The 24,101-nt window shown below is 36.8% G+C and overlaps 4 protein-coding genes and 1 non-coding gene across 5 annotated transcripts; all 5 read right to left on the minus strand.

Annotated features, from left to right (window-relative positions):
* On the minus strand, positions 1,943-3,928 carry LOC18606546 (BTB/POZ domain-containing protein At5g41330). Its single transcript, XM_007040220.2, has one exon. It carries the CDS (start codon positions 3,609-3,611, stop codon positions 2,202-2,204), a length of 1,410 nt encoding a protein of 469 aa, XP_007040282.1. The 5' UTR covers positions 3,612-3,928; the 3' UTR covers positions 1,943-2,201.
* Positions 4,656-8,112, minus strand: LOC18606547. The gene is made up of 2 exons (XM_007040221.2): positions 7,642-8,112; positions 4,656-6,218 (listed from the first exon to the last, which is right to left on the minus strand). Exons 1-2 carry the CDS (start codon positions 7,753-7,755, stop codon positions 4,956-4,958), a joined length of 1,377 nt encoding a protein of 458 aa, XP_007040283.2. The 5' UTR covers positions 7,756-8,112; the 3' UTR covers positions 4,656-4,955.
* LOC18606548 (puromycin-sensitive aminopeptidase) lies at positions 11,441-19,090 on the minus strand. Its single transcript, XM_018118006.1, has 34 exons — positions 19,009-19,090; positions 18,581-18,677; positions 18,172-18,252; positions 17,984-18,028; positions 17,662-17,802; positions 17,479-17,554; positions 17,178-17,254; positions 16,887-17,000; positions 16,727-16,801; positions 16,525-16,632; positions 16,232-16,444; positions 16,086-16,147; positions 15,926-15,953; positions 15,753-15,839; positions 15,630-15,655; positions 15,402-15,465; positions 15,229-15,309; positions 15,033-15,080; positions 14,896-14,914; positions 14,729-14,733; positions 14,602-14,613; positions 14,445-14,501; positions 14,237-14,346; positions 14,078-14,158; positions 13,807-13,990; positions 13,424-13,572; positions 13,200-13,338; positions 12,913-13,059; positions 12,710-12,791; positions 12,452-12,627; positions 12,252-12,362; positions 12,016-12,132; positions 11,793-11,864; positions 11,441-11,705 (listed from the first exon to the last, which is right to left on the minus strand). The coding sequence occupies exons 2-34, from the start codon at positions 18,656-18,658 to the stop codon at positions 11,625-11,627; spliced, it is 2,946 nt and encodes a 981-aa protein (XP_017973495.1). The 5' UTR covers positions 18,659-18,677; positions 19,009-19,090; the 3' UTR covers positions 11,441-11,624.
* TRNAT-UGU lies at positions 19,828-19,899 on the minus strand. Its single transcript has one exon. It is a non-coding gene; the product is annotated as a tRNA-Thr (tRNA).
* LOC18606549 (ubiquitin-conjugating enzyme E2 4) lies at positions 20,460-23,591 on the minus strand. Its single transcript, XM_007040223.2, has 6 exons — positions 23,427-23,591; positions 23,231-23,310; positions 22,666-22,780; positions 22,455-22,507; positions 22,208-22,336; positions 20,460-20,802 (listed from the first exon to the last, which is right to left on the minus strand). Exons 1-6 carry the CDS (start codon positions 23,468-23,470, stop codon positions 20,669-20,671), a joined length of 555 nt encoding a protein of 184 aa, XP_007040285.1. The 5' UTR covers positions 23,471-23,591; the 3' UTR covers positions 20,460-20,668.

The following is a 24,101-nucleotide window of genomic DNA, read 5'->3' on the forward strand; positions in this document are numbered from 1 at the left end:
GGCTTAGACTTGTAGGTTTCCGCACCGACTGTGATCAGAACCACATACAAAGTCAAAGGGAAATAACCACAATCTACAGCTCTTAACTCGCATAAATTAAGAGACCCCAAATTAGTTTCAAGCTGACTGGTGGCATTGAGGGTACAACCGAGTTTTAAATGATGCCAAAGGGGGAATGTATATAAAGCTAAAGTCTAAACAGACAGCATCACGACCCTTGCTTACATTGTCAGGTTTGCACTTTGAACCCTACAGCGACAGCCTGACTGCTTTGCAGCCTAGAGAAGACATACCTTCTTTGATCTTGATGAATAGCAATCATTACCAAAAGGGCGGCCCTTTTAAGTTTAAACAGCAATACTGCCATTGCCAGACCGACAGGTCTGATATTTCTTCAGGATATATACCACTTCTGCCATTATATTCTCTGACCATCACAGAAATACAAACATATCATGTCATGATTTAGGTAAAATCAAGAAGAAAAGGGTTTGATATTGTTGTCATATTGGGGCATAAAGCCGCTACAGTGTTGGATGTTATGCACGTGTCAGGCATGAAGGTACAGGCTTAATTTTCCATTAAAGGACCTGTGTTAATTGACTTTTAGATCCTAAATCTCATTGCTGATCTCTTGCACAAGGGAGAGTAGCAGCATGCATGATGAAATAATTTAAGGGAAAAACAAAAAGAGGAGGCAAATGAAGCGAAAGGGAGTAGGGTCTTGTGTTAAAAATTTAGGAAGATTGGTATATCTTGTGGACTTAACTCTGTTTCTGACACAGTCACAACCAAGACTTTACATATTTAGGTTAATTTCAAATTGATCACTCTAGCTTGTTCACCAGGTATTAAGGTCAAGGAGGAGTTTATTACATACTTATGTCATGCTCTGTTCGATGCAACCTATGAATGAATAGAGTATTAATGATACCTGTTTCCCTCTCTGTTATTCCTCCAGATCTCCCCACTGCTTCCTTTGTTAATTATCCTTTAACCTTTCTGTTCCTCATCGATTTATCTTGCCTATGCTGCATCATCTATATCTCCATCCATCATCTTCTTTCTTTCTTAAATAACTCTCAACAATCCTCTGGATTTTTTTATGTTACTTCCCCACTCCTTTAAGCATAATTTTGTGGGTGATCGTCTTGCAAAACACAACCATGAAAACCTTGTCTTTGTATTCAACTATTATATAACGGGCTTGATAAAAACGAATGCGTAACCAGGTCCTGCCAGTGGAGATAAAAGGCGAGCATTAGTTGAGTTTTCATCTCTCATGCTGAGGGTGGATCCTAATATGATTTGGTAACATGCAGAAGTAGTCTGCTAGCCAAAGAGCAAAGACACCAATCAACTCACTTCACTAGGGAGTGCTCGAAGTGACATGTATGAGGACAAGATGAAGACACAAAGGCGAGCACTGCAAACCCCAACATTATCAATGCCCCGAAATAAACTTTCCACAGAAGAAAAAATATCAATAGTGCATATGAGGCAGGATAGAAGTAAAGAAAGAAATAATAGGTCTTGGTTCGAGGAATATTTTCGAACGATAGCTATAAAAGCAGTAAAGCTGAGAAATTCCTTCTTACTTTCACATCAGAATGTTTCAACTTCTCCAGTCAAGCCACCTCATTTTTGAAATCAAGAACACAAGAACACACCCTCCAGAGTCAGTGATATTTTCGAACTATGAGAAATGCAATCAGCATTCATATTAGAGTATAATATGAGCACGTCTTCCATGAAAGCCTTTATATTTCTTCCTCCATTTGGTCAAAAGGAGAAGAGACAAAGCTTCCAACATCATTGAAAAAGCATAAAAACAAGGCCATCTATGAACTTGAAGCCATTGAATGGAAAAATAAAATAAAACTTCAGAGCACACCAAGAAACAAGATCCTAAGGTAATGATAAACAACAAAAATAATTCCAATTCACCACAAATTTTGCACAAGGCCTAAAATTGATAGACTAAACAGCAAAGGCTTGCACTTTCTCATTTATGATTCACTATTACAGTATCAATTGTTGGTATGAATTCAATCACCAAGAACCACATATAAACAATTACAAGATACATTACAGTCCTATCTGCATCAGTATCAGACTACACACTAACTAATGAAATAATTTACTGACTTGTAGTTTGATCAATATTCTCGTATGCAACATCTAACCAAAGGTTTTGAAGATCAAATCCCTCTTGTTGAACCTTGCCAAATCTCAACAGCTTGCTGATCCTTCCGGATCACAAACATCCTGTTCCCACCAAATGCCAAGTTGGTTATCCTCAACCCTCCCAAATCTTTCACTCTCCCCATCAAATTCTTTCTAAAAACCCTCCTCTCCTTCAATGGACCCTCACTAATCTTCGCTGAACCCATCACAACCTCAGACCACAACTCGATATCCCCTCCTTTACTACAAAACACTTGATTTCCATGACTCTCAATTTTGCACCCATACCCTTCTTTCTTCCCATTAACAACCTTCCTGCTATTGCCAAGACAAATCCAGGGATTACTATTATCATTAGCATCATCGCTCACACTCCCTAAACTCCTCAAATCCGTGTAAAAAACTTCCCCAGAATTCACTCCAACCTTAAAAATTGCATTCAAATTATCCGAAACACAAACATCCGAAAAGCAATCATCTTTTTCCTTCAATTCAAAAACAACATTACCAGACCTTATATCCCAAAACTTAATGTTACCTGACACACCCGATAACCCACTATGCGACCCGGATGCCATAACTAACCCATAACCTGTAACCCATCTCAGCTTTGTAGCTGGGATGGCTGAATCAAGATCAGCCCCAAAAATCTCGTTATGACCAATCTCAGTAACAGGGTTCAAAGTATTCAAATCATAAACCATAATTGAATTCGAGTTTCTCCTACCAGATTCGAAGCTTGTAAACAAGAACTCGCTCGATGAACCAATGGCTTGCACCGTTGAACCAGAACGGGTCACGTTTTCCCAATTTAGGACTTGTTTGACGGAGCCGTTTTGAAGATCGAGAATCTGGAGGCCCGAGAAGTCGGTTGCCCCGGCCGCCGCGATATCCGGGGAGATTGCAAGCAAGGAATCGACGGCTGTGAATTGGGTCAAAATCGTTGACTTTCTAGTCAAGGACCAATCGAAAGAAGTGATCTTGCTACCGTGGGCCACATGCACGGTTCCGGACGGCGTCGTGGCGATTGTGGAAGGCGAGTCGCGGCCGTTCAAGGGTAATATTAACGATTTTTGGAGGGCAAAAGCGTCAAAGTGAGATGGATTGGTCAAAGAGTTGTTCAACAGGGATTCGAGGCCGTAGAATCTGGATTCCTCGATGAGGTCGTGGAGGTCAAAGTCTTTGACTTTGGAAGGGAGCGTGCCGGAGCGGAGGAGAGAGAGGAGGAGGGAGAAGTAGTCTGGGTCACGGTCGACGAAACGTTTGGACGTCGTTTCAGCGAGTTGAGAAAGGAGGGATTTGGGGCCCCCTTGGGTTAGGGTTTGTTTGGTTGTCTGGAAAATTTGGCCGCCGACATTGATCGTTACAACGTTGCTGTTTAACTCCGGTTCTGTCTCCAAACACTGCATTCCGAACGATGACATAACTTTAGGAAAATGCTGGATTTTAAAGTTCCCAAATTGACCCTGAACCAAAACAAAAAAAAGCCTCGAGTTTCTGTAGATAAAAACCCCAGAAAGTGATTCAGTTCTCCACTAGGTTTCTGATTGAGAGGGAAACCCTAATTTTGTGAGGGAAATTTGGGGAGAAAGAGTATATAAGGAAGGGGATTCATTGTTGTGTTGTAGAAGGTGAGAGAGTTAGGTGTATGGGTGACAAATCTCAGATGGAACATCAACTGATGGCTAAACTAGTCGTCCGACGTGGACTCTCTATTTGGTTATTTGCGTCCAAAGGACAGGGCAGGGGAAAAAACATGAGACTGGTGTTTTGTATTTTCCTTCTTTTTCTACAAGAGAAGTAAATTTTTGTCACCATTTTTAACTTTTATACAGGATCTTAAACTGTGTTCTTTCTTTATTTGACAAAAGTTTTGTACCATTAGATTTAAGTACTTGCTTGCTTTTTCTTCTTCTAAAAAAACAAAAAAAAAAAAGAAAGAAGAAAGATGTTGTTTAAGTACTGGTTTTTTGATGTTTAAGGGTGGCTTCTGTTGCGGACTCCAAACAGCCCATCAGCCCAAACTGGTCTTCGCACGACGCTCCTTTTCATCCCCTGCTTTGTGGGATCATTCATCGTCGTGGCAACAGCGAGTCAGCGACAGAGTCTTAAGTTCCAACCGCAACTTCTCCATCGGTTTCAAAACTTTCAAATATTCTTTATGTCAAGCTACAAATAACAATAGTCTGTAATTCTTTTTTTTTTTTGGATCAATCTCTACATCAGTCTGCCTCAATTATCCCTCGGAGTGAATCCAAGCAATGCTTACATGGTAGTATGGCATCAATTGTCTAGATATCACCTTTCATTAATTTAAAACTAACACCACCTATCCCATTACAACAGCATAACATCTTTTAAGTACCATAATTGCAAGAATAGAGTTTTTGCCAATTTGCACGGCTATTTTACTATTATTATTATTATTGTCTTCCACTATTCTATCATTAATATTTTACATATGAGGACACAAATCAGAAAGGCTGTTATGATATCTATATGCCTAAATTAGAGAAATATAATACATATTGAAACAAGTGAAACATTCCTATCAGACCCTGTTTTTTAGTCACGAAGGACTCAAAAACAGCCTCCATGCAATGCAAGTCATGCAATATGCCATCTGAGTCAAAACCCTAAAATCATGTATAGTTTTGATTGAATAATTGCACTCTGTTGCTGTTACCAAATTTTTTGATACCCCGAAGGCACACCTAAATTCCTAAAAAGATATGGAATCGGAAGACCTCTATGGAGATGCATACCAGTTACCTTACCCCTGGCTGCATCATGGGGAAAAAGGACCAATTCCTGGGGACACCACCACCCTTTCCAGCTACCTTGTCATTGGCCCACCAATCGGAAGTAAGAATAGGCTTATGAGCATCACCCCCATCAACATTGTCAAAATTGAATTCTTTAGCTGAGCCAAGAGTGATGGATTGATGCTTATGGTGCTGTGGTTTCCCTTCCCTATCTGCTGGAGCTTTCTCTGGTCTTTCATTGGATGTTTCACCAACGCGACATTCATAATCATCAACCACCTTAGTATCGTGTTCTTCTCTCTCTCTTGTTGCTTCAATCTGTAGAGATCCTGATACAGCTTCTGATGGTGTTGCTGTCTCCATTTCCAAACTTCTTACAACTTCTTCAGTAGTTAACTCGAATGAAACTCTATGATTATGTGCAACTTGATCATTTTGGACTTCTTTATTCTTCAAATGTGGATGAGATGTGATCTCAGAGATCTGATGATCCAAAAGAAAACCATTGCGAGGTGTGGACCTTGTAGCATCTGGGGTTAAAGTGCCAGAACCATGATGTGATCCCCATTCACAGCTGGAATGCTTATCAAGGTTCAAGAGCTTGGGAGGGTCACCCATTCGGAACTCAGGAAAGTGTAGACTAGCAGCAAATTCACCATCACGGAAAGGAGATGAGGTGCCAGAACCTGAGATGCCTGAGCTTGGTGAGATCAGTTGGCCAACAGGGCTCCCAGGATGAAGCTGATAAGACTGAAATTCATAGTGGGATATTGGGAATCTTTGTACACCCTCTCCATACTGGAGGTTGGGACCAAGCAACTGAGCAAATGGCACCTCAGGTGAGGAAGGCGTAGTCAAGTGCACTGACTCAGGAGGAGGAGTAAAGGGAGCGGTTGAAGGTTCAGTGGTGAAGGTTGAGAAAACAGGTGGTGAAACTAACTGAGTTTCATGAGCATAAGGGCCAATTGCAAAAATTGAAGCAGGCCCTGGAGAGTACATACTAGCAGAAATAGAGGTGAGAGACACTAAACCAGCTGGAGACTGTGTAGCAGAGGGGGGTTCAGATGGAAGGAAAGATGCAGGAGAGGAGGGTGGTGCAACAAAGGGAAGTGCAATGGCAGGTGCTTGGGTTGGATTTTCAGCAGCAGGCACATTAGCACCCGAAAAACTCGTTTCAGAAGTAAGAACAGCAGGCCCAATTCGCTTTTTTTGTTTGTAAGATCCAAAACACCAATATATGCTCCAGCAGCCCCCCCATCTTCTCTTCTGAATGTCACAAAAATTTTAAATAAATGAATTACTACGGGAAATTACACCACATTCTTTTGTAGCTAAAATAAATAAAAAAAACCAACGATAATATTAATTAATTGAAAACTTATGTCCTAAAAAGACATAAAGACATATTACACCAATATAACAACACTTCCTCATTGAAGCTTTACCAAAGCTATCAAGTATTGAAATATATTAAAGCAGCATATATGCTCAAAACTTGTTGGACATTATGCTACAAGGGCGGTTCCAACTCCTTGGCAGAAAGAGTATAGGCATGCTGCTCTTTTTTCTATTGGAAAGCTCTTAACCTAGAAGATACTACAACTGTATCCCACCCTTTTACCATCTAAGCCAAGCTCAACGAGCAGAAGCACTTCCCACCTCGTGTTTAAGTATTTGCAAAGGTTTTCGTCAGTGATTATAAAATGGCAATTCTTCAACTAGACCTCCAGTACAAGGGAAATCACATCTACAGACAAGCAGTTTCATTATTCAGAACCAATGATTATCCATTGGATGTCGAAAATGGAATTAACCTGATCTTAGCCAGCCAAATAGGATGTACTGAAGTTTCTAGTTTTCCGAAATCTCAACGCATTTGAAACCTTCTAATTAACCCTTCCCTCATCCTAGCCACAAAGAGGGGTTGAACAAAGCATGATATAAACAAATTCAAAGACAACCTTGTCCAATTAACAACTATATCTGAATCCCAAATTGTATAATATTAACTCTGCTTTACTTTTCTTTTGTTTTCTTTAGTTCTGATCTGGGGACTTTTGCCAAATGAAAGTAAAAGTAGAAATAAGAGGTGAAGAAGATCACCTGAGTTCATGAAGTTTTCTGGATAAATAAGAAACCAAAAGGATTAATAGATTTTCATTAAATATATTGGAGAAACTGCATATACTAGTAATAAACACTGTTTCATCAGCACAGAGTATCCTTAGATTCCTGAATAGACAAGTTCTACAGCTAATAACCTTGAATGTATCGAACTTGAAGTACCAAAAAAAAAAAAAACTTATTAAAGATCATAAAACTTCGACTTTTAAATTTATGCACAAGCTACAGTTAAGGACTCTTGATTCTGGAACAAGTCAACTTTCAATAAATCTATGCCTAAAATCAAAACGATTCAACTTATTATTTTCTTAAGGCAAACAAAAAAAATCCTAAACTTGATTAAAGATAAAAGCTTAGTAAATCACCATAACATAATCAAAGAACCAAAAAAGAAAAATCATGCAAAAAACAGATCACAAATGAATACCAGAGTAGCTTAAAAACATTTCCGAAACTCAACCGAATGAAACTAAATTCAATTAAAACAATCACAGCAAACAAAACAAATAGAGAAACTAAATGAAACACAACACGGGAAAATATATAAACAAAATTAAAATCTTACCTGAACCGTAGCTTGTGGAACACGATTCTCAGCTGAAGCGATCGCGTTAGCAGCAGCATGAATGGTCTCCAAAGTGTTATTCATAGCTATGGATTCTCCATTTGCACCTCTCATCTCTACTTCTTTTTTTTCTCGGTTTTCTCGCGAAACAAACAGCTCAATACTTTCTTCCCTCTGAAAATGTCAAATTTCCTCGAGAAAAAAAAATCGAGAGAAAGAGAAAGAAACAGAGAAGCAAGGAAGCTGTGATTTATCGATGAAGAAATCAGAGATGAAAAACACAGAAAGAAAAATCAAATCTTTAAATTCTTAAATCTAAATCTCCCCTTTATATTTATTAATTATCGTTTATAAGAAATTCATTTTTCATTTTCTTTTTTTTTGGGTTGCGAATATTAATATTGTGTGAAATATGTGTATAAGCAAACGCTTTCGAGGTCAAACACGGCAGTGACTTGATTTCTATGAGTTTATCGAAGAACCCCCGACTTCAGCCTAATGTTTATACACACCTTAGATTTATACCTCCATTTTACTTATTTGCCCTTCTCATGTTCTTGCGTAGATGTGCATAACCTTGAAACAAGGGAAAGAGGGTAGATTAGTCAAATGAAAGGGACAACTACTAACATCCCGAAACGAAACATAATTAATTAATTAATCTACTTAGCTGTTCTGTTTAGTGGGAGGGAGAAAATTAAGAAAGGTTTTTGTCCAAGGTGTGCACGTGTGCACATCCACTTCGTGATGGCTTTTCGTTCTCGTGCGCACACCCCGCACTGCATACGTGAAAATACGAAAATATATATGATTAGGGAAGAAGAAAAAGAAAAAGAGAAAGGTGGGGTCGGGCGGGTCCCATTTCTCCTCCTCCAAAATTCTCCCTCTTTACCCGCCACTTCAACTAACTCCCACCTTCGGTCCCATCTTCTCGCTTGCCCCGCTCCCCATCCCTTCTTCTCACATTCAACCTATCCCTTTTATTCAACCCTTGCTTCCAAAGAAATTAACTCAAAGAGTTATTCCTTTTAACCTTCTTTTGAGATTAGTTAAGGATAATAATGATTCCAATTTCTTTTTAAGAGTCCAATGATTTATCCCTTTTTTAAGGGCAAAAAGAGATTAAAACTTTTTAATGTTTCTTTGACCATGTATAGTTGATAGTTTGACAAGTTGAATTCATTACATACAACTTATACCCTCTTCTTTGATCTTTGTGAAGTTTATGCCGACAAAGTCTCATCTCATGATTTCCTTCACAATATAGCAAAGACTCCCTTTTTTTTTAATCTGCTTTTGACTCTTTACATATGATATTTCTTTTTCACTATATGTATGCTTACGTAGCTTAGCTAGGTAGTAGCTACCTACCCTTTCTTTTAATCTTTGTGAAATCCATGCCTCAAAGTTCATTCCCTTTCCTTCATTCTTTTTAATCCGGACAGCACGAAAAGTGCCTTTTGGTTGTAAGAACTAGTTAGCTTTGACACTTTACATGTATGATTTTCACTCTATACTAGTACTAAACTTTTCACGCTATAAGGCTATGGGGATCTTTATACCTTTATGGGTAGGTTTAATTTCATTTTCATTGATAAAGGGATTTACTTTTTATATTGTTGAGTTTACATCTTTATGTTAAAAAGCCTAATCATCCAAAGCTTCCCTCTCTGGCCCCAGATTGGTGAGAAAACCCAGATGTTTCACACAATAAAGCCTTGAGCTTTAGGCTTAGTTTTGTCTGAGTTCATGGTCAGGCCCCTTTGCCGAGAAACAGAGCCCCCACATGGTGTGGATGGTGAATGATTCTGGGGGGAAAGGAAAAATGATTAAAGCAGATTATTTGAAAGTGCTTTTGGGGATATGTAATGTAATTAGTGTTCGATTAATTAAGGTGCAAATCAATTGATTATGAGTCACTAAAAGCTTGATAGAGATTAGGCAAAGTTAAACAAGGATTAAGCCTGGATAAAGAAATATAAGGTAAGAATGAATCAACGTTTTGAGCTAAAAAAGCGATGGCATACTTTTGACCAAGCAGAAAATCTGCAGGATCATGATATGCGTAAGCATGATTGCAAAGCCCTCTTATTAAGTTGCTCATTTTGTCATTTCGCAATTATTATTATTGAACCCTTCAAGTCAACCTTTTATGTCCAACAAAGGCAAATTTCTCTCTTAATCTTTCTTACTGTCTCACAATCATTCTCTCTTTTCTATTTATCTTTCATGGTAGGCAGATGTGAGGAGCTTTTTCAAACAGCTAAAAGGTCGTTGCATTCTAGAGATACGAATCAAGCTAGATTATCACGTAAGCTGGTGTAGTAATTTTTTTACGAGAAATTTTAATAATTTTATGTAATAAAATGTCATCATTTGAAATTTTAAATTAAATAACTTAACTCTACGACACTAATAGATCAATTACACGTAAGTAATTTAAACAAGACACTTAACTCGCATACAAGAGATAGAAATGTTTGCACATTTTTAGAAGAGATATTTAAATGTAGATATGATTAACATTCAAATTTAAATGAATTTTTTTTATTTTTGAACATATGAAATTAAACGAATTATATTATAATTTATCATTGTAAAATAACAAAATAGCGATAACAATGTAGAACAAAATGAATCTATATATATATGATCAAAGCTTTCAAACGTGTTACTATTAAATATATAAATATATTCACATATTCCTAAATTAAAATTTCTTCCAAATAATACAAGTACTTTCAAAAAAAGATAAGTTTCAATATTATCTCCGATCAAAAATTCAAAATTTAGCAATAGACAAATCGAAGATCTTCAAGTATGTTAACTACGAACAAAAATATTTATTTAAAGTCCAAGAGCTGATGACGATGAAGACAAGACCCGAGACCTAACTTAGGCAAAGAGAAAAAGACTTGCAGGAAAGTGAAGAGAAGGAAGGTGAATGCGTAAAAGAAAGGAAGTGGATTTTGAACCCTTCAATACATTATTTTCCGGCCAAATGGTCGACACGTGTGATTCGGCATGTGCGCAAACCAGGCGATGGCTATTGGATGGTAGAATTTAAGAAAAAGAAAATAGTTTTAGGTGAACAAAAGTGGGACCCCGATTCAGGGGGCTACTGTTGCAAATCTTTAGGTTAGGTGGCGTTGACCCCCATGATTTTGTAGGCCATCAGCAATAGTCTTCACATCGTACGGTGGCTTGTGCTTGCACGTGGTTCACCATAGATGCTATGATTAGGGCTTAGCCCTCCTTAGAAATTCACATGTTTTGACATTTTTGACGCAAAATATGGCATTTTATATAGTAATAAAATTTCTTTTTTTAAAAATAAATTTGAAAAAAAGAAAAATTCTAAACCCCCGCAAAAATAATTATTACCTTAATACTGTTATTGTGAGGAAAAAAGGGTACAAGAGAAGGTTTTTGAGTTTACGGTTGTCTACGTAATTGTTAATTTGGGAATAGGAAGAAGTTGGTACTCGTTAGGATTCGTACTTATCTCCGAGGTGGTAATTAAAGTAAACTACATTAAATATACACGACAGGAAAGAAGTGACGTGTCTTCACGTGGTTTCAGCATGGGTTTACACGTGAAAATTGACCACTGTGCGAGACAGCCGTTTTCCTATTCGTTTATGGGCCTATGCTCCTATGGTTCTCTGGAGTGAAGCAGGCAAAATTTGACCCACAATAGTAATTACCATTACAATGGATTTGATTCAATTTTGCCTCGGGAAATTTTCGTCAGATCCCATTAAATGCAACCAAATTTCGAGAATAATCCAACAACATGTGAACAAAAGCAGGTAAATAGTTTGGATCATAATTAAGGCAGTTTCTATTCAAAATCTATGGGTCTTTGTTCAACTCCAGTCACCGGAATAGAGAAAACAACTCCCATACCCATAGTATAGCACATTATTCTAATACGGTGCTATACCATAATTAAAATGCATTGAAAGGTGTTATTGAGGCATTTAAGCAGCTAAGCTCTTTGAGGCAATCTCATATACGTTCTCTGATAATCCATTGGCAGACATGATCATCTCCAGTTGTGCCTGCAAAACATCATGCAAGTTTTTAGTATTCTAATCCCGGCATGGAACAAGGAAATGAATCATTTTGTAGTTATAATGTTTAATTACCCTGGCAAGTTTTTGCCTGATTTCGTCAAAACGCCTCCATCTTGAGAAGGCTGACACCATGCGGGAGGCCACCTGCGACAGATAGAGAGGAAAAAAGTTAATGAAGAACAGCAAGAGAAAGTGAGGATCCCATCCGGATGAGAAGTAACCCGACAAGAGGAAAAGAGTATTTCGTGTTTCACACATAAGAACAAAGGGAGAGAGACTGGGTTTATTAACATACCTGAGGATTTAGCTTGTCAAGTTGTACTACTATTTCACCCAAGAACTTGTAGCCTGACCCATCCTTGGCATGGAAATTCACAGGAGATCCACAAAATCCACCAATGAGGGAGTATACCTATATTAACAAAATAACCCACATTCACTGCAATGCTCAAACTTAAGCCGAAGAGAAAAGGCACTACCATATGTTTAGGCATGTGTCATGCATGAGAGAGAGAGAGAGAGTTCACTTGCCTTGTTTGGATTACGCAAGTCAAAGGCTGGATGATTTAAAAGGTTGCGAACATTCTCAACATTACCAGGAACGTCAGACATGGCTTGAAGAGCAAACCATTTGTTTACAACCTAACAAAGAAGGGAAAATGAGATTATCCAAGTGAGAGAAGTTCAAACTAGATTCTGGAAGGCAAAGGGAAGTTGAGTTGGATATTTACCAGGAAATCATGCTGCCATTTGCTATAGAAGTCAGCCAAAACATCATCACGAGTTTTACCCGGCTTCTGGGCAATGGCTGCCAAAGCTGCAAACTGTTCTGTCATATTTGTGGCAGTATTATACTCATGCAGTGCAAGCCCCGTCATCTCTAGATCTTCAAGGGATGCAAGATATGCTGGAAATTGGTAATGTAAGGCAGTTAGATGATGGAAACTTTACCACAAATCTAGCAAATATACATTTCGAGCAAAACAAACCAAGAGCAGTATTCTTGAGAGCACGCTGGGCCATATTAGGATGGTTAAATACATACTCTTCTGAGCTTCTATTGTTCTGAACCTGTTAAAGTGCCAAGAAAGAAAAGAATAAGTGCAAAAAAAATAAGTCCACTGCAAAACAGGCATTCGTAAAAGTAAAGAAATAAAGATTTGTTTATGTAAGTCGACTGCATATGGCATACTGTGCTTAGAAACTCTGATTTCAGTTGTGATGCAAGTTCCTTCCTAATGAAGGTTCGAACAGCATGAACAGCATCAGGATCAGCAACTTCCATCATATCCATAATCTCCCCTTCACCAGGGAGGGTTATTGCTTTTGCAATAAATTCCTGGATAACAAAAGGCAGTTAAAAATGAATTTGCGTTCATTTCTATATATTGCACAACACCCACTCTTCATTCAAACACGGGGGGAAAATTAAAACAATGAGGATCTCATATTTTCCAGTAAGAGAACTATCATAATTACCTTATCCAAGCTTGTATTACAAAGTATGCTTCTAAGACCTTCAACAAATTTGGGATTCAGGGACAATGGTTTGTTTTGCTGGAAATCAGCAACCAAGCTGAGCATGAGCTTCCTTGCCAACAACTGTCCAGCCTCCCAACTAAAATTAAAAATCATCAATTGAACAAATCTCATATATTCCTCAATTATTAGATTAAAGTATTCATGCTTCAAAAAGGACAAACCGATTGAACTCATCCGAATCATGTGCAAGGAGGAAAAATAGATCACTGTCAGAGAGATCAGATTCAAGACGGATAGGAGCACTATAACCTCGCAGTAGTGATGGAATTGGCCGCTCAAGTATATCAGAGAACACAAATTCTTCTTCTTTCTGCTCCGCACCAACAAAAAATGAAAATCAGAAAACATAAGGATATGTGACAGACACTAGCTGCCTAAATGTCAATATGTCAGCTTGGCAACAGTTTGCTTCTATAGTCACGGACTTTTGCTTTCCAGAAGGTGTTCAGACATCCAAAAGAAGGTGCAAGTTCAGTGCCTTTTCCTCCACGATAAAAGTATCTTACAGATAAGAAAATGGAGCACAGGAAGATTCTCAACTTACCTTAGTTACTCGAAGAACAGTACTGAAGACTGGCTGATCATTGCTTGCAACAGACTGCAGTGTCCCATCATGATACACAGAGGATAGAGGCATGTCCTTTCCACTTGAGTCCAGTAGACCAACAGCCACGGGAATGAACGTAGGTTCTTTAACAGGCTGTCCTGGAGTTGAGGGGACCACTTGGCTGTTAAAATGCCAAATCGAGTCAGCAGCAAAGTCTTTCAGCCAAAAAAAATGATCATTCTAGCAACAAAATTCACAGTTTGTATACCTAAACTTTAATGAAAAAGTATGAGCATCAGCATTGTAGGATGAAGTAACTTTTACGACCGGAGTCCCAGCTTGTGAATACCTGAGAGTTTCAAAAGCATAAGCATCAAAACTACCAGATAGACATAGTAACTAGAATGAAAAGATATCCAATCCATACCAAAGCAAGAAATTAGCAAAATCTGCATCATTTGCATCTCGCATGGCAGCAAAAAAGTCTTCACAAGTTACTGCTTGACCATCATGTCTTTCAAAGTAAAGATCCATGCCCTGAAACATAAGCAGGTCACATCAACAAAATTTTCCAAGATATGCAACTTCACATATATACACTTAAGTCAGACTCATAAACATGCTTAAAATTTTACCTTTCGGAACCCTTGAGTCCCCAGGAGTGTTTTGTACATCCTCACAACTTCAGCTCCCTGGTAAGTTGAATTATAAGGATGAATTATTGATGCGTTAATATAGTTCTTGCCCACAAACATATGTAAACGAGTGAGATTCTGGGTAAGATATTCAAACCTTTTCATAAACCTGTGAAAAAGAAAACAAAAAGGCCAAGAAAAACACCAGGAAAATTAGATGACTTGTCAAAAAAAAAACAAAAATAAAATAGAAAAAGACACAAATGCAAGTTGCTAGGCCTTACTGTCACTGCAGTTGTTGGGAACCCCATATCAGAATCATATACAACAAGATCATGCAACAAAACCAAACACTCACACATTAAAAAAGGATGTCAAATTTAAATATAATGAGAGGAAACTGATCCATGCACCCATTTACACATTTCTATTAGATACAACAAAAACTTGCCTGTGTAGAAGTTGTCCATCTGTCAAAAGGAAAAAGGGGGGACAAGTTAACACAGCTTAGCAGCAAAAACTTTTGAGAGCTAAAGTGCTAGCGAGAACTCAAAGAAAAGGCCAATAATAAAGGAGATAATTTAAGACCTTAATATAAGAATGCGGCCTAACAGGATGAGCCATGGGACCAGCATCCTGAACAATTGGGAAACAGAGGTAAGTCAGCACTCAAGCATGTCACATACGAAGGATATATTTGCAGATTTTCAGAGTAGTTGCAACACAATTGCTCGTATAACTGGATATGAGGTCAATATCAAGTCATGCAACAAACATAAAGAACCTGTGGGAATTGATAATTTCGGAGCTTTGAAACATCAGCAATCCGCTTTACTGTACGGCTTCCCATGTCAGATGAAAATTCCTACCAACGACACAAGATTACTTACAACCTTGGCAACACAAGCATGTTGCAATTAGGCTACATTTACCCCCTTGGCAACTGAAGCATCATACCTGATCACGGAAAACAGTGAGACCCTCCTTCAAGCTGAGCTGGAACCAGTCTCGGCATGTAACTCTGCAAAACAAAATTAAAACATAGATGTTAAACATCATGCCAATGATCAAGAACACATCTAAGACAGATCAATACTCAAAAAACAAATCACAAAACAGAAAGGAACAACAACAAAGAATGTAATTCTAGAATAAACAATGAGCCTAAATGGGATATCAACCAACCTATTGCCAGTCCAGTTGTGAAAGTACTGCATGACAGCAAGAAATAAAATCAAGTAAAATCATATAAGATACATCTAAAACAAATGTGTGACAAGGCATTTTCTATTGATATCCATAACAAACCTCATGACCAATAACACCCAAAATTGCAGCATAATCAGCATCTGAAGCAGTTTCCGGAGAAGCCAAAACAAGCTTTGAATTGAAAATCTAAGGTGCACAACAGAAACATATTTTCAACAAGATGGAACAGTAAAATATTTGATATAGATGACCAGATAAGCCAGAAGACATACATTCAGACTCTTGTTTTCCATGGCTCCCCTACATCAGAAAAACAACAAAAAGTATTAACATTGACAGATATAAACACTATAAAATAAACCAGGAAAAAAGTAAAGGATAGCACATGTATATCAAATGTTTGATTTCTATCATAGAGAGAATACATCTTACATGTTAAAATCAGGAACAGCGACAATATTGAAGAGATCCAGGTCATACTCAAGACCAAAAACCTATGAAATAATAAGATTTAGAACTATAGAAATGAAATCATCTCAATACCACAATAAAAACCATCTAAGGATATAAAGACTCACATCTTCATCCCACTTCATAGCTGCTTTAAGTGAATACATGGCATGTGCAGTCTTGGGTACATCTTGTGCTGGGGTCCAGATCCTTAGGGACACTTGTCGGCCAGAGCGGGTAACAAATATGTCATCTCTGCTCTCCAATTGGCCAGCTACTAAGGCAAACAAGTAACATGGCTTCTTAAAGGGATCCTCCCATACAGCATAATGCTTGCCACCCTGCAATGGATCCAGAAAAAAAACAATGAACAACAGCAACAATTAAACAATAAGAGACTGCCATAATAAGTGAAGCTTGCCTCTAAGGCTCCTTGCTCTATGAGATTTCCATTAGATAACAGTACTGGGTACAATGACTTATCAGCTTCAATACGGCATGTGTACTTTGCCATTATATCAGGACGGTCCTGTTAGCAAATTAAACATGTCAATAAGATATAAAACAGATTTAAGCATCAAAATGAAAATAATTAAAGGCAATATATGTTTCAACATCTTAACCTGATAAAATGTAATTTTTCGGAAACCCTCTGCTTCACATTGTGTACAGAAATTCCCAGATGACTTGTAAAGCCCCTAGAGTAAGAGAAATAAATTTATAACATGGTTGTTAGGGAAAAATATTGTACATTATGGAACCAAAATAATAACAATGTTTCACCTCTAATGATGTGTTCTTCTGAGGGTGTATCTCAGTATCAATTTCCAAAGTGAATTTACCACTTGGTGGTGATGGAAGTGTCAAACGGCGTGGGTCTAAGTAATAATCTCCCTCCTGCAAATGACAAAATAAACATATTGCTGTAAATCATTGAGAAACGAAAACCAAATTTCCAAGACAAAATAAAAACAGTACAGCTTACATATCATGTTAAAACATTATAGCTTCAGAACCACATTCAGTAATTATGGAACCAAGCCTACTTTGAGAAAGTTACAATATATGGTATACCTTCAGTTCCTTGCCATTGACCTTGATCGATATTAGCTTTAGATCCACCCCATCCAGTACCAATGGAGAAGAAGAACCTGTTGTACAAGATACATTAGTATACAATAAAAGAATCATGACAAGAAGGAATTTTCAAACATAAAACTTGAGCACTGGATTCTCATGGAAGAAGAATGCAGAGCCAAGATGTAAATTACCCCATAGAAAAAACAATACTTTGTGCCAACAGCGTCAAAACCAGAGACATGGTCCAATAATGATGGTGTCATATATTAGAAGCAAAGAATAATAAAAACAATACCTTCAACCCTAGGGAACACAGTTATTTTTGAAGCAACAATTGTTTTCTCCTCACCCAGTGAAAATTTCAAATCCACCTGAAATGCCATTTTCATAAGTAAAAGGGAGCACAAGCCAAAGCCACATAAAAAGGTTCAGAGTCCTAGCTGACGCATACTCCAATTTAATTAATTGCAATATATACCGTATCAAAGTAGTAGTCAGGAGACTTGTAGTCCTTCAGAAAGATTTCTTTAGGTGTGTCCATTTTGGATTCTTCAACTTGCTTAGGTAAAGGTTCTGTCGCAACTGAACAAAGCAGCCTTCTGCTAGTTTGCCTTGCCCTCTGAAACAATTTAGCCAAATCCACAAGAGACAAATCATAATCCATGAAAGAGACATCCATGTAAACTTTGACAATAGTATATACTACTTACAGGCCTTCATATATATGCCTGCATGTAAATATGTGTCAATACTCAATAGAATAAAGCCAAAATGGTTAAATACAAAGCATGGCAACTTACATATGGTGAAGAATGTGGAAACCTGTAATTCCTTCTACCAGTGGCCTAAACCAAAAAATAAAAAACACAAAGGATTAAAAAAGAGAATTTCAAGCTAGAAATGCATAATGCCAAGATAAAAAATTATCATTCCAAAAAAAAGGGATCCTCGTACACTCTATATTAGTGAATTAACAAAATGCACACACCTCTAAAATAGAGAAGCACCTATACCAAGAGATATTCTTCACTGAACTTTGAAAGGAACTAACACTACTTTTAGCCTGAAGCTGCAGAATAAGTAAACAGTCAGGGAGAAAAATACTTGAAACAATCCATCCTACCAAAATTAGCATTTCACAATCACCCTTCAACTTGCCAGAAATAGACTATCTATGTACGTATGTGCATGCATAATTGCATAATCAGAAGCAAAGGTGTAAAGAAACTGTAAAATATATACAATCTCCTATAAGCTACCCACAAAAATACCAATCCAAATGCAATTTAATACGTTATAATGAATTCAAAACCAAGACTTTCAACGGCAAACAACTGGAATCCATATAAGCAAACAAAGAGGTATTCTTAAAAGAGAAATGGGGATTGGATAATCACAGGAGCAGAAGAGATCAAACCCAAAAGACTGGTCCTTGCCAAACACGAACTTTTGCAAGGAAGAATCAACCGAGCCATTCAACATCAACAATACCCCCTATATTTAATAAACTACACTGTTTCACTATGAGATAAAATAATCAAAAGAGTTTCTACTTTGAATAAAATAAAAGATACCCAGAAATGGCAAAAAACCCTAAATCGGTGATAACCCACAAGAGGAAAACAGAGCACTGAAACAGAGTCACACACGACAGGGGAGGGTTCTTATGTAAAAAAGGATACATGGATAAAACAAAATTATGGACAAGAAAATTCAAGAAAAAAATGTAAATAAATAATAAAATAAGGATAGTTTCTGGGGAATACATGCTTTAAAAAGTAGACTTATATTAAATTTTGAAGGAAATAGATTGCAATGATTTTACCTATTTGATGATCAGATGAAGAGGAAAACAGAGGATTTCTGGAACTGAAAAATGCCGGATAGAGCCAAAGGACGGTGACCCACACACACAAGATATTTAGTTTTTGGTTTCAAAAAAAATAATCATGATAGTTGAAAAATATACGTGTAATTCTCTTATTGGTCAATAACGGTCAAGTGCTGTTAGAAATTTTTTTTAATTAAGAGGATCTGTCGCTGTCGATTTTCATTTTGGGTTTGTTAAGATTCGATGCTAAGAAAACTGACTGTTCCTTTCTCGATAAACGATCCTTTTTAATGGGCCTTAAACGGGTTTGCACTTTGGGCCCAAAATTGAGATGGACATGACATGAGGTGTTTTTATTGGGCTTAGATTGTTGGGCTTTGCGTTAAGATCATAATATTTTTCAAAAAAGTAGAGAAACGAAGATTTGATTTTTACTTTTTAAACAGTAATGATTTATTAATCAATAAATTAAATATTCAAATATAACTCATGTACTACTTAATAAATAAAAATTGATAATATATTTATAAAAATTTGAGAAAACAAAGAAAAAGGGGAGATGGTGATGGGGAAGGAGAAAGGAAAGGAGTTAGGCTTTCCTTTTCAGGAAATTGGCAGGTTGGGAATGCAATGGTTGAAAGGGGCGTGTGTTTCGTCAGTGTTGGCGTGTGGTGTTACTACTTTCATACATTTGTACGGTTTCTGAACTGAGCCCACTTTTGTCAGAAAGTGAATATCAGAAGAATAAAGATCCATCAAGATTCTTTTAATCATTTAAAACAAAATTTGCTACTAAAGAGAAAAAGTCCAGTATGCCCCCACGCAGGATCGAACTACGGACCTTCAGTTTACAAGACTGACGCTCTACCACTGAGCTATAGGGGCATGTCTGCTTGCATTGTAAACCCTCATCATGCAATTTTTCACTTAGTTTCATCTATGTACACCACATAATCTCATACATTACTATCTTAAGTGTAAGCATTAGGAAGGTAGAATGATGGGTCAAAGGATAAATATTGTAAAGACCCACATGCAAACAAATGCAGGGACATAGTTTCTTCCCCAACGCCAACCATTTGCCAGTCTCATCAAAAGCTCACAAAAAGAATATATGTCAAAGTCTGGTTCTCAGTCTGCCTAATGACTCATCATATCAGATTGACCGAACGAATCAACTCTTGTATAACAATCAAATGCCACGCTAGTGGTTTTTCACCCTCGCATAAGTAAAGAAAGACGTGGGGGATATGAATTCCCTTGGCAGCCATCACACGGTTGAATTCTAAACACAATTCAATGCACAGTCAGATAAGATTTCCATTGGCAGCTGCAGCTGGAAAACGTGAGAAGATTTCAAAGATCACCTCAATCAAGGTGTTAATGCAAGTGTCGACAAGGGCATTCGCAGGTGTAAAGTTCAATTCATGCATGCACGCACACGATTAAGCAAACAGCTTCTTAGTCTCCAATAGTGGATGAATATTTGAAATATTAAACAACAGTTGGTTAATTTACACAACATCCATGGAAATAAAGACAGAGGGGCAGGAATTTTTCCATATACCCCCAGTTTTGCCGAGTTCAAATTTTCCTGGAGCTGAATATCATGTACAACACAGACAATTTTTTTCTAGGGAGGCATATTATGTGCCTAAGGATCAGGTTTTCCAGCAATTTCCTCATCATCGGAGGCAGCATATTCATCTTCACTCAGCTCTTCATCACTGGACTTCTCTTCTGGCGCTGCTCCAACATCTTCTGGCTTGGCATATTTCTCACAATATTCTGGGAAATGGAAAATGTCATAAGCATTGCAATGATTGCATCCTTAAAACGACATTCAAAGGAGCAAAAGCAATCAAGTTGCTGCAGAAGTAAAATTGCAGATCACACTTTGAAAGAACAATAATTGCAATTCCCCTAAACCTCTTTGCATCTTGTCATGGATGATAAAATTGGTATGCCACAACTTATTACAAGTGAGCTGAATTGATAACCCTTTTAGGAAAATATATTAAAGAACTGAGAAAGTAGGTGAGATGGTATAGCCACAACAAATAGATCAAGTGGGTACTGGCAGCTACTATTTATCTTATTTTGACTCAAAATGGCCTACTTTTAAAGCTGCAACCTCCCCTTTCTAGCTACAGACACAAAAACTTCTGAACTCCACCATACTCTCTAATCCCACATCAAAACAGTAGCCAAATTGCAAACAAAGGACTGCCAATGACAATAGATAACAAGCTTCGGATTCAGGTCTCTTTTAAGTATTGGTCAAACAGTTTATAAGATTGCAACAGAATAAAATAGATATCTCCAAGCTCTTAAGGTGTAATTCTCCTTGACTGATAAGTTGAATTAACGTTTGATTGAATCCTCCCAAGTCGTCTTATTCTTGCCACTATAAATAAATTTACAGTAACTTTAGTACTCTATGTCATCTATGTCGTACAATAACACCTCTGCAAAGAAACTCACAATAAAGTCTTCCTCAAGCAGTAGATGAAATTACAAACAAGGAATGATTTCTGAAACACTCAAGATGTGTTAAAACGAATCAAAGACTTTCCAGTTTCAAAGTTCTTGAAGTCACATTATGCACCATATCCACCTATTCCTCCAAGCTTGCAAAAGATATAGTAAAAAATTTTTCATATGGTCACAAATGAGTAAACATATTCCACTTGATTTCAATATACATGACTATTCTAAAGTGAAATTGCAAAGTGACATACAAAAAAAGCACCAAATAGAAACAGAATTTGCCTGGACTTATAGCAAGGACATCAAAAATTGAAAAGAAAAGCAAATGATCCACCAATATCCCCCTCAAATAGTATGGACAGAAAAAAAAAGGTGCAAATGTGTAGAAACACAAATAAGTAAAAGCTCTGAATGCAGAACAAAGAAATGTTCGTATAGGGCAAGCAATTTTCAAACATCGAGGACTACAAACATTATATATACAATTTCATGCTCCTTACACCTGAGATTTATGATCTCATGTAATTGCTTTTAAAAAATTGGTGGTCAAGAAAACTTATTGTAAGCTCACACTGTCTGACTTTCACTTAATTGGCTTTAGAAAAGCAAGAAATTCAAATAAATACCTTAACTTTTGAGCTGGGCATTCTTAAGAGAAAAGCAATACATACATAGAATATAAAAGCTTATGCAGAAATGCTACCTTTCACTCTTTGTTCATAGGCGGTACGATCGCGCATCATAAGAGCAGCGGCTTCTCCATTCAATGGATCTGATGGGTTGGGATACAAAAGAAGTTGAGGAAGGAACACTTCAAACACATTTACCAGGTCTGAAATTCAACATTAGGGGAAAAACAACAATTTAAATTGATTATCAAGTTCCAAAAGTAACAGCAGCAACTTTAAAACAAGAAAGAATGAGGAAAACAAACAATGTGCTAGGTTTACCAAACATGGGGCTCCAAGTCTGATTGATGACATCCAAACAAACTGAGCCAGACCTGAAACTCAGAGTACAAAGTTATTTCAATTAATAATAATAGAGCATTTATGCGTAAAACCAATGACTCTTTCTATATTACCTAATACAAGTTAACATTACCACTAAGACAAAGCTAAAGCAGTGAAATTTAGAATTTTCCAACATCCACAAACTTACATTTCATCAACATTTGGGTGGTATATCTTGTTTACAAAACCAATTGATGGAGATTTATAAGGATAAGCATCTGGGAGCTCCACCCTTATCTTCCACACACCTCCATGATAAGGACCTGTCATATTCCATATAAGATTATCTGTGAGAAAAAGAAAACAACCGTACTTTCCTGGTTCTTGTCTAAAAATACCCAGAAGCAAAATCTACCAAGAAAGCCTATCCTCATTCAGAAAATTCAATGAACTAAATAAATAATAAATAAAAAAAGTGGAGCTCAGATAAGAACAAATTATTAAAATAGATTCCACTTTAGATTGATTTGGCCAACAAGAACAAATATAGATATTAATCTTCAAGAATCAAAATCATCAAAAGAGAAAACTCAATCACAATTAGCATATGGTCAACATAGTTCCAGGGGGAAAAAAATGAACTTTTGAAAAGAATTAAAGAAACCCGGAAAGGGAACATAAAAGAAAATTTCATTTTGAGCTGAAGTAAAGAGATAGATCATAGAAATGAATGAAAAAACTGAAGAAGAAGAGGGTAAAGAAGGGATTTTTACTTTCTTTTGGTCCATTGAATTCAACATAAAATTCTTGCATGCCATCATTGATCATCTCCACCTTGTAGTCACTCATCATCCTAGTGAAAATCAATCCAACCAAAAACCAAAAAAATAAAATAAAAATCAAATTTTACAGAAACAAAGATAAAGATAAATAATTTTTCCCAGAAACAAAAAAAAAGAGTAAATTTACAGTTTCATCAAGTCCATCTCTCGGCGTTTGCTTGGGGAAGACATTCTTTTTTTGCTTTTTCCTTTTTTTTTTTTCTTCCTTCTGTTTGGGTTTTTGGAGAAAGGAAAAAGAGAAGAGAAATAAGATGTCTTCACAAAGAAAAGCAACCCCAAAAGTAGTTCGGACACTAATGAGTGAATCCAGGAGTTTATATATATATATATATATATAGGTGTGTGCACTCACCGCAGTAATTTTTATTTCAAATCCAGTAACTTACTCATTTCTACCATGGAAAGACAGTAAATTTTGCTTAGATTTTTAACTTTTAATGGTATGATATTATTATTATTTTATTAGTTGTATTTTGTGTGTATTGTACTTGTCCAATATCTATAAATATGTACGGTGGTTCCACATTAATCTTCTTGCTTAATTAAGAAAAATAAATAAACGAAGATGTTTTTGTTTTATGTGGCAAATTACAGAGAATCTAAACTGTATTAGTTAGTAAACAACTAGGTCAGCATAACATAAATAAAAGTAAAAACTAATTAAAAAAACATGACGTGGAATATCAAAGTAAACAGCAACCGTTTGATGGGACAATGCTAAATTTTAAAAGATGGATGGACGGTAAATTTAATAAACTAAGAATAGTTGCAACATATTGTTAGCTAAAAAAAGAAAGTGAAG

Source organism: Theobroma cacao, chromosome 3, assembly GCF_000208745.1.
Source record: "Theobroma cacao cultivar B97-61/B2 chromosome 3, Criollo_cocoa_genome_V2, whole genome shotgun sequence".
Taxonomy (NCBI): domain Eukaryota; kingdom Viridiplantae; phylum Streptophyta; class Magnoliopsida; order Malvales; family Malvaceae; genus Theobroma; species Theobroma cacao.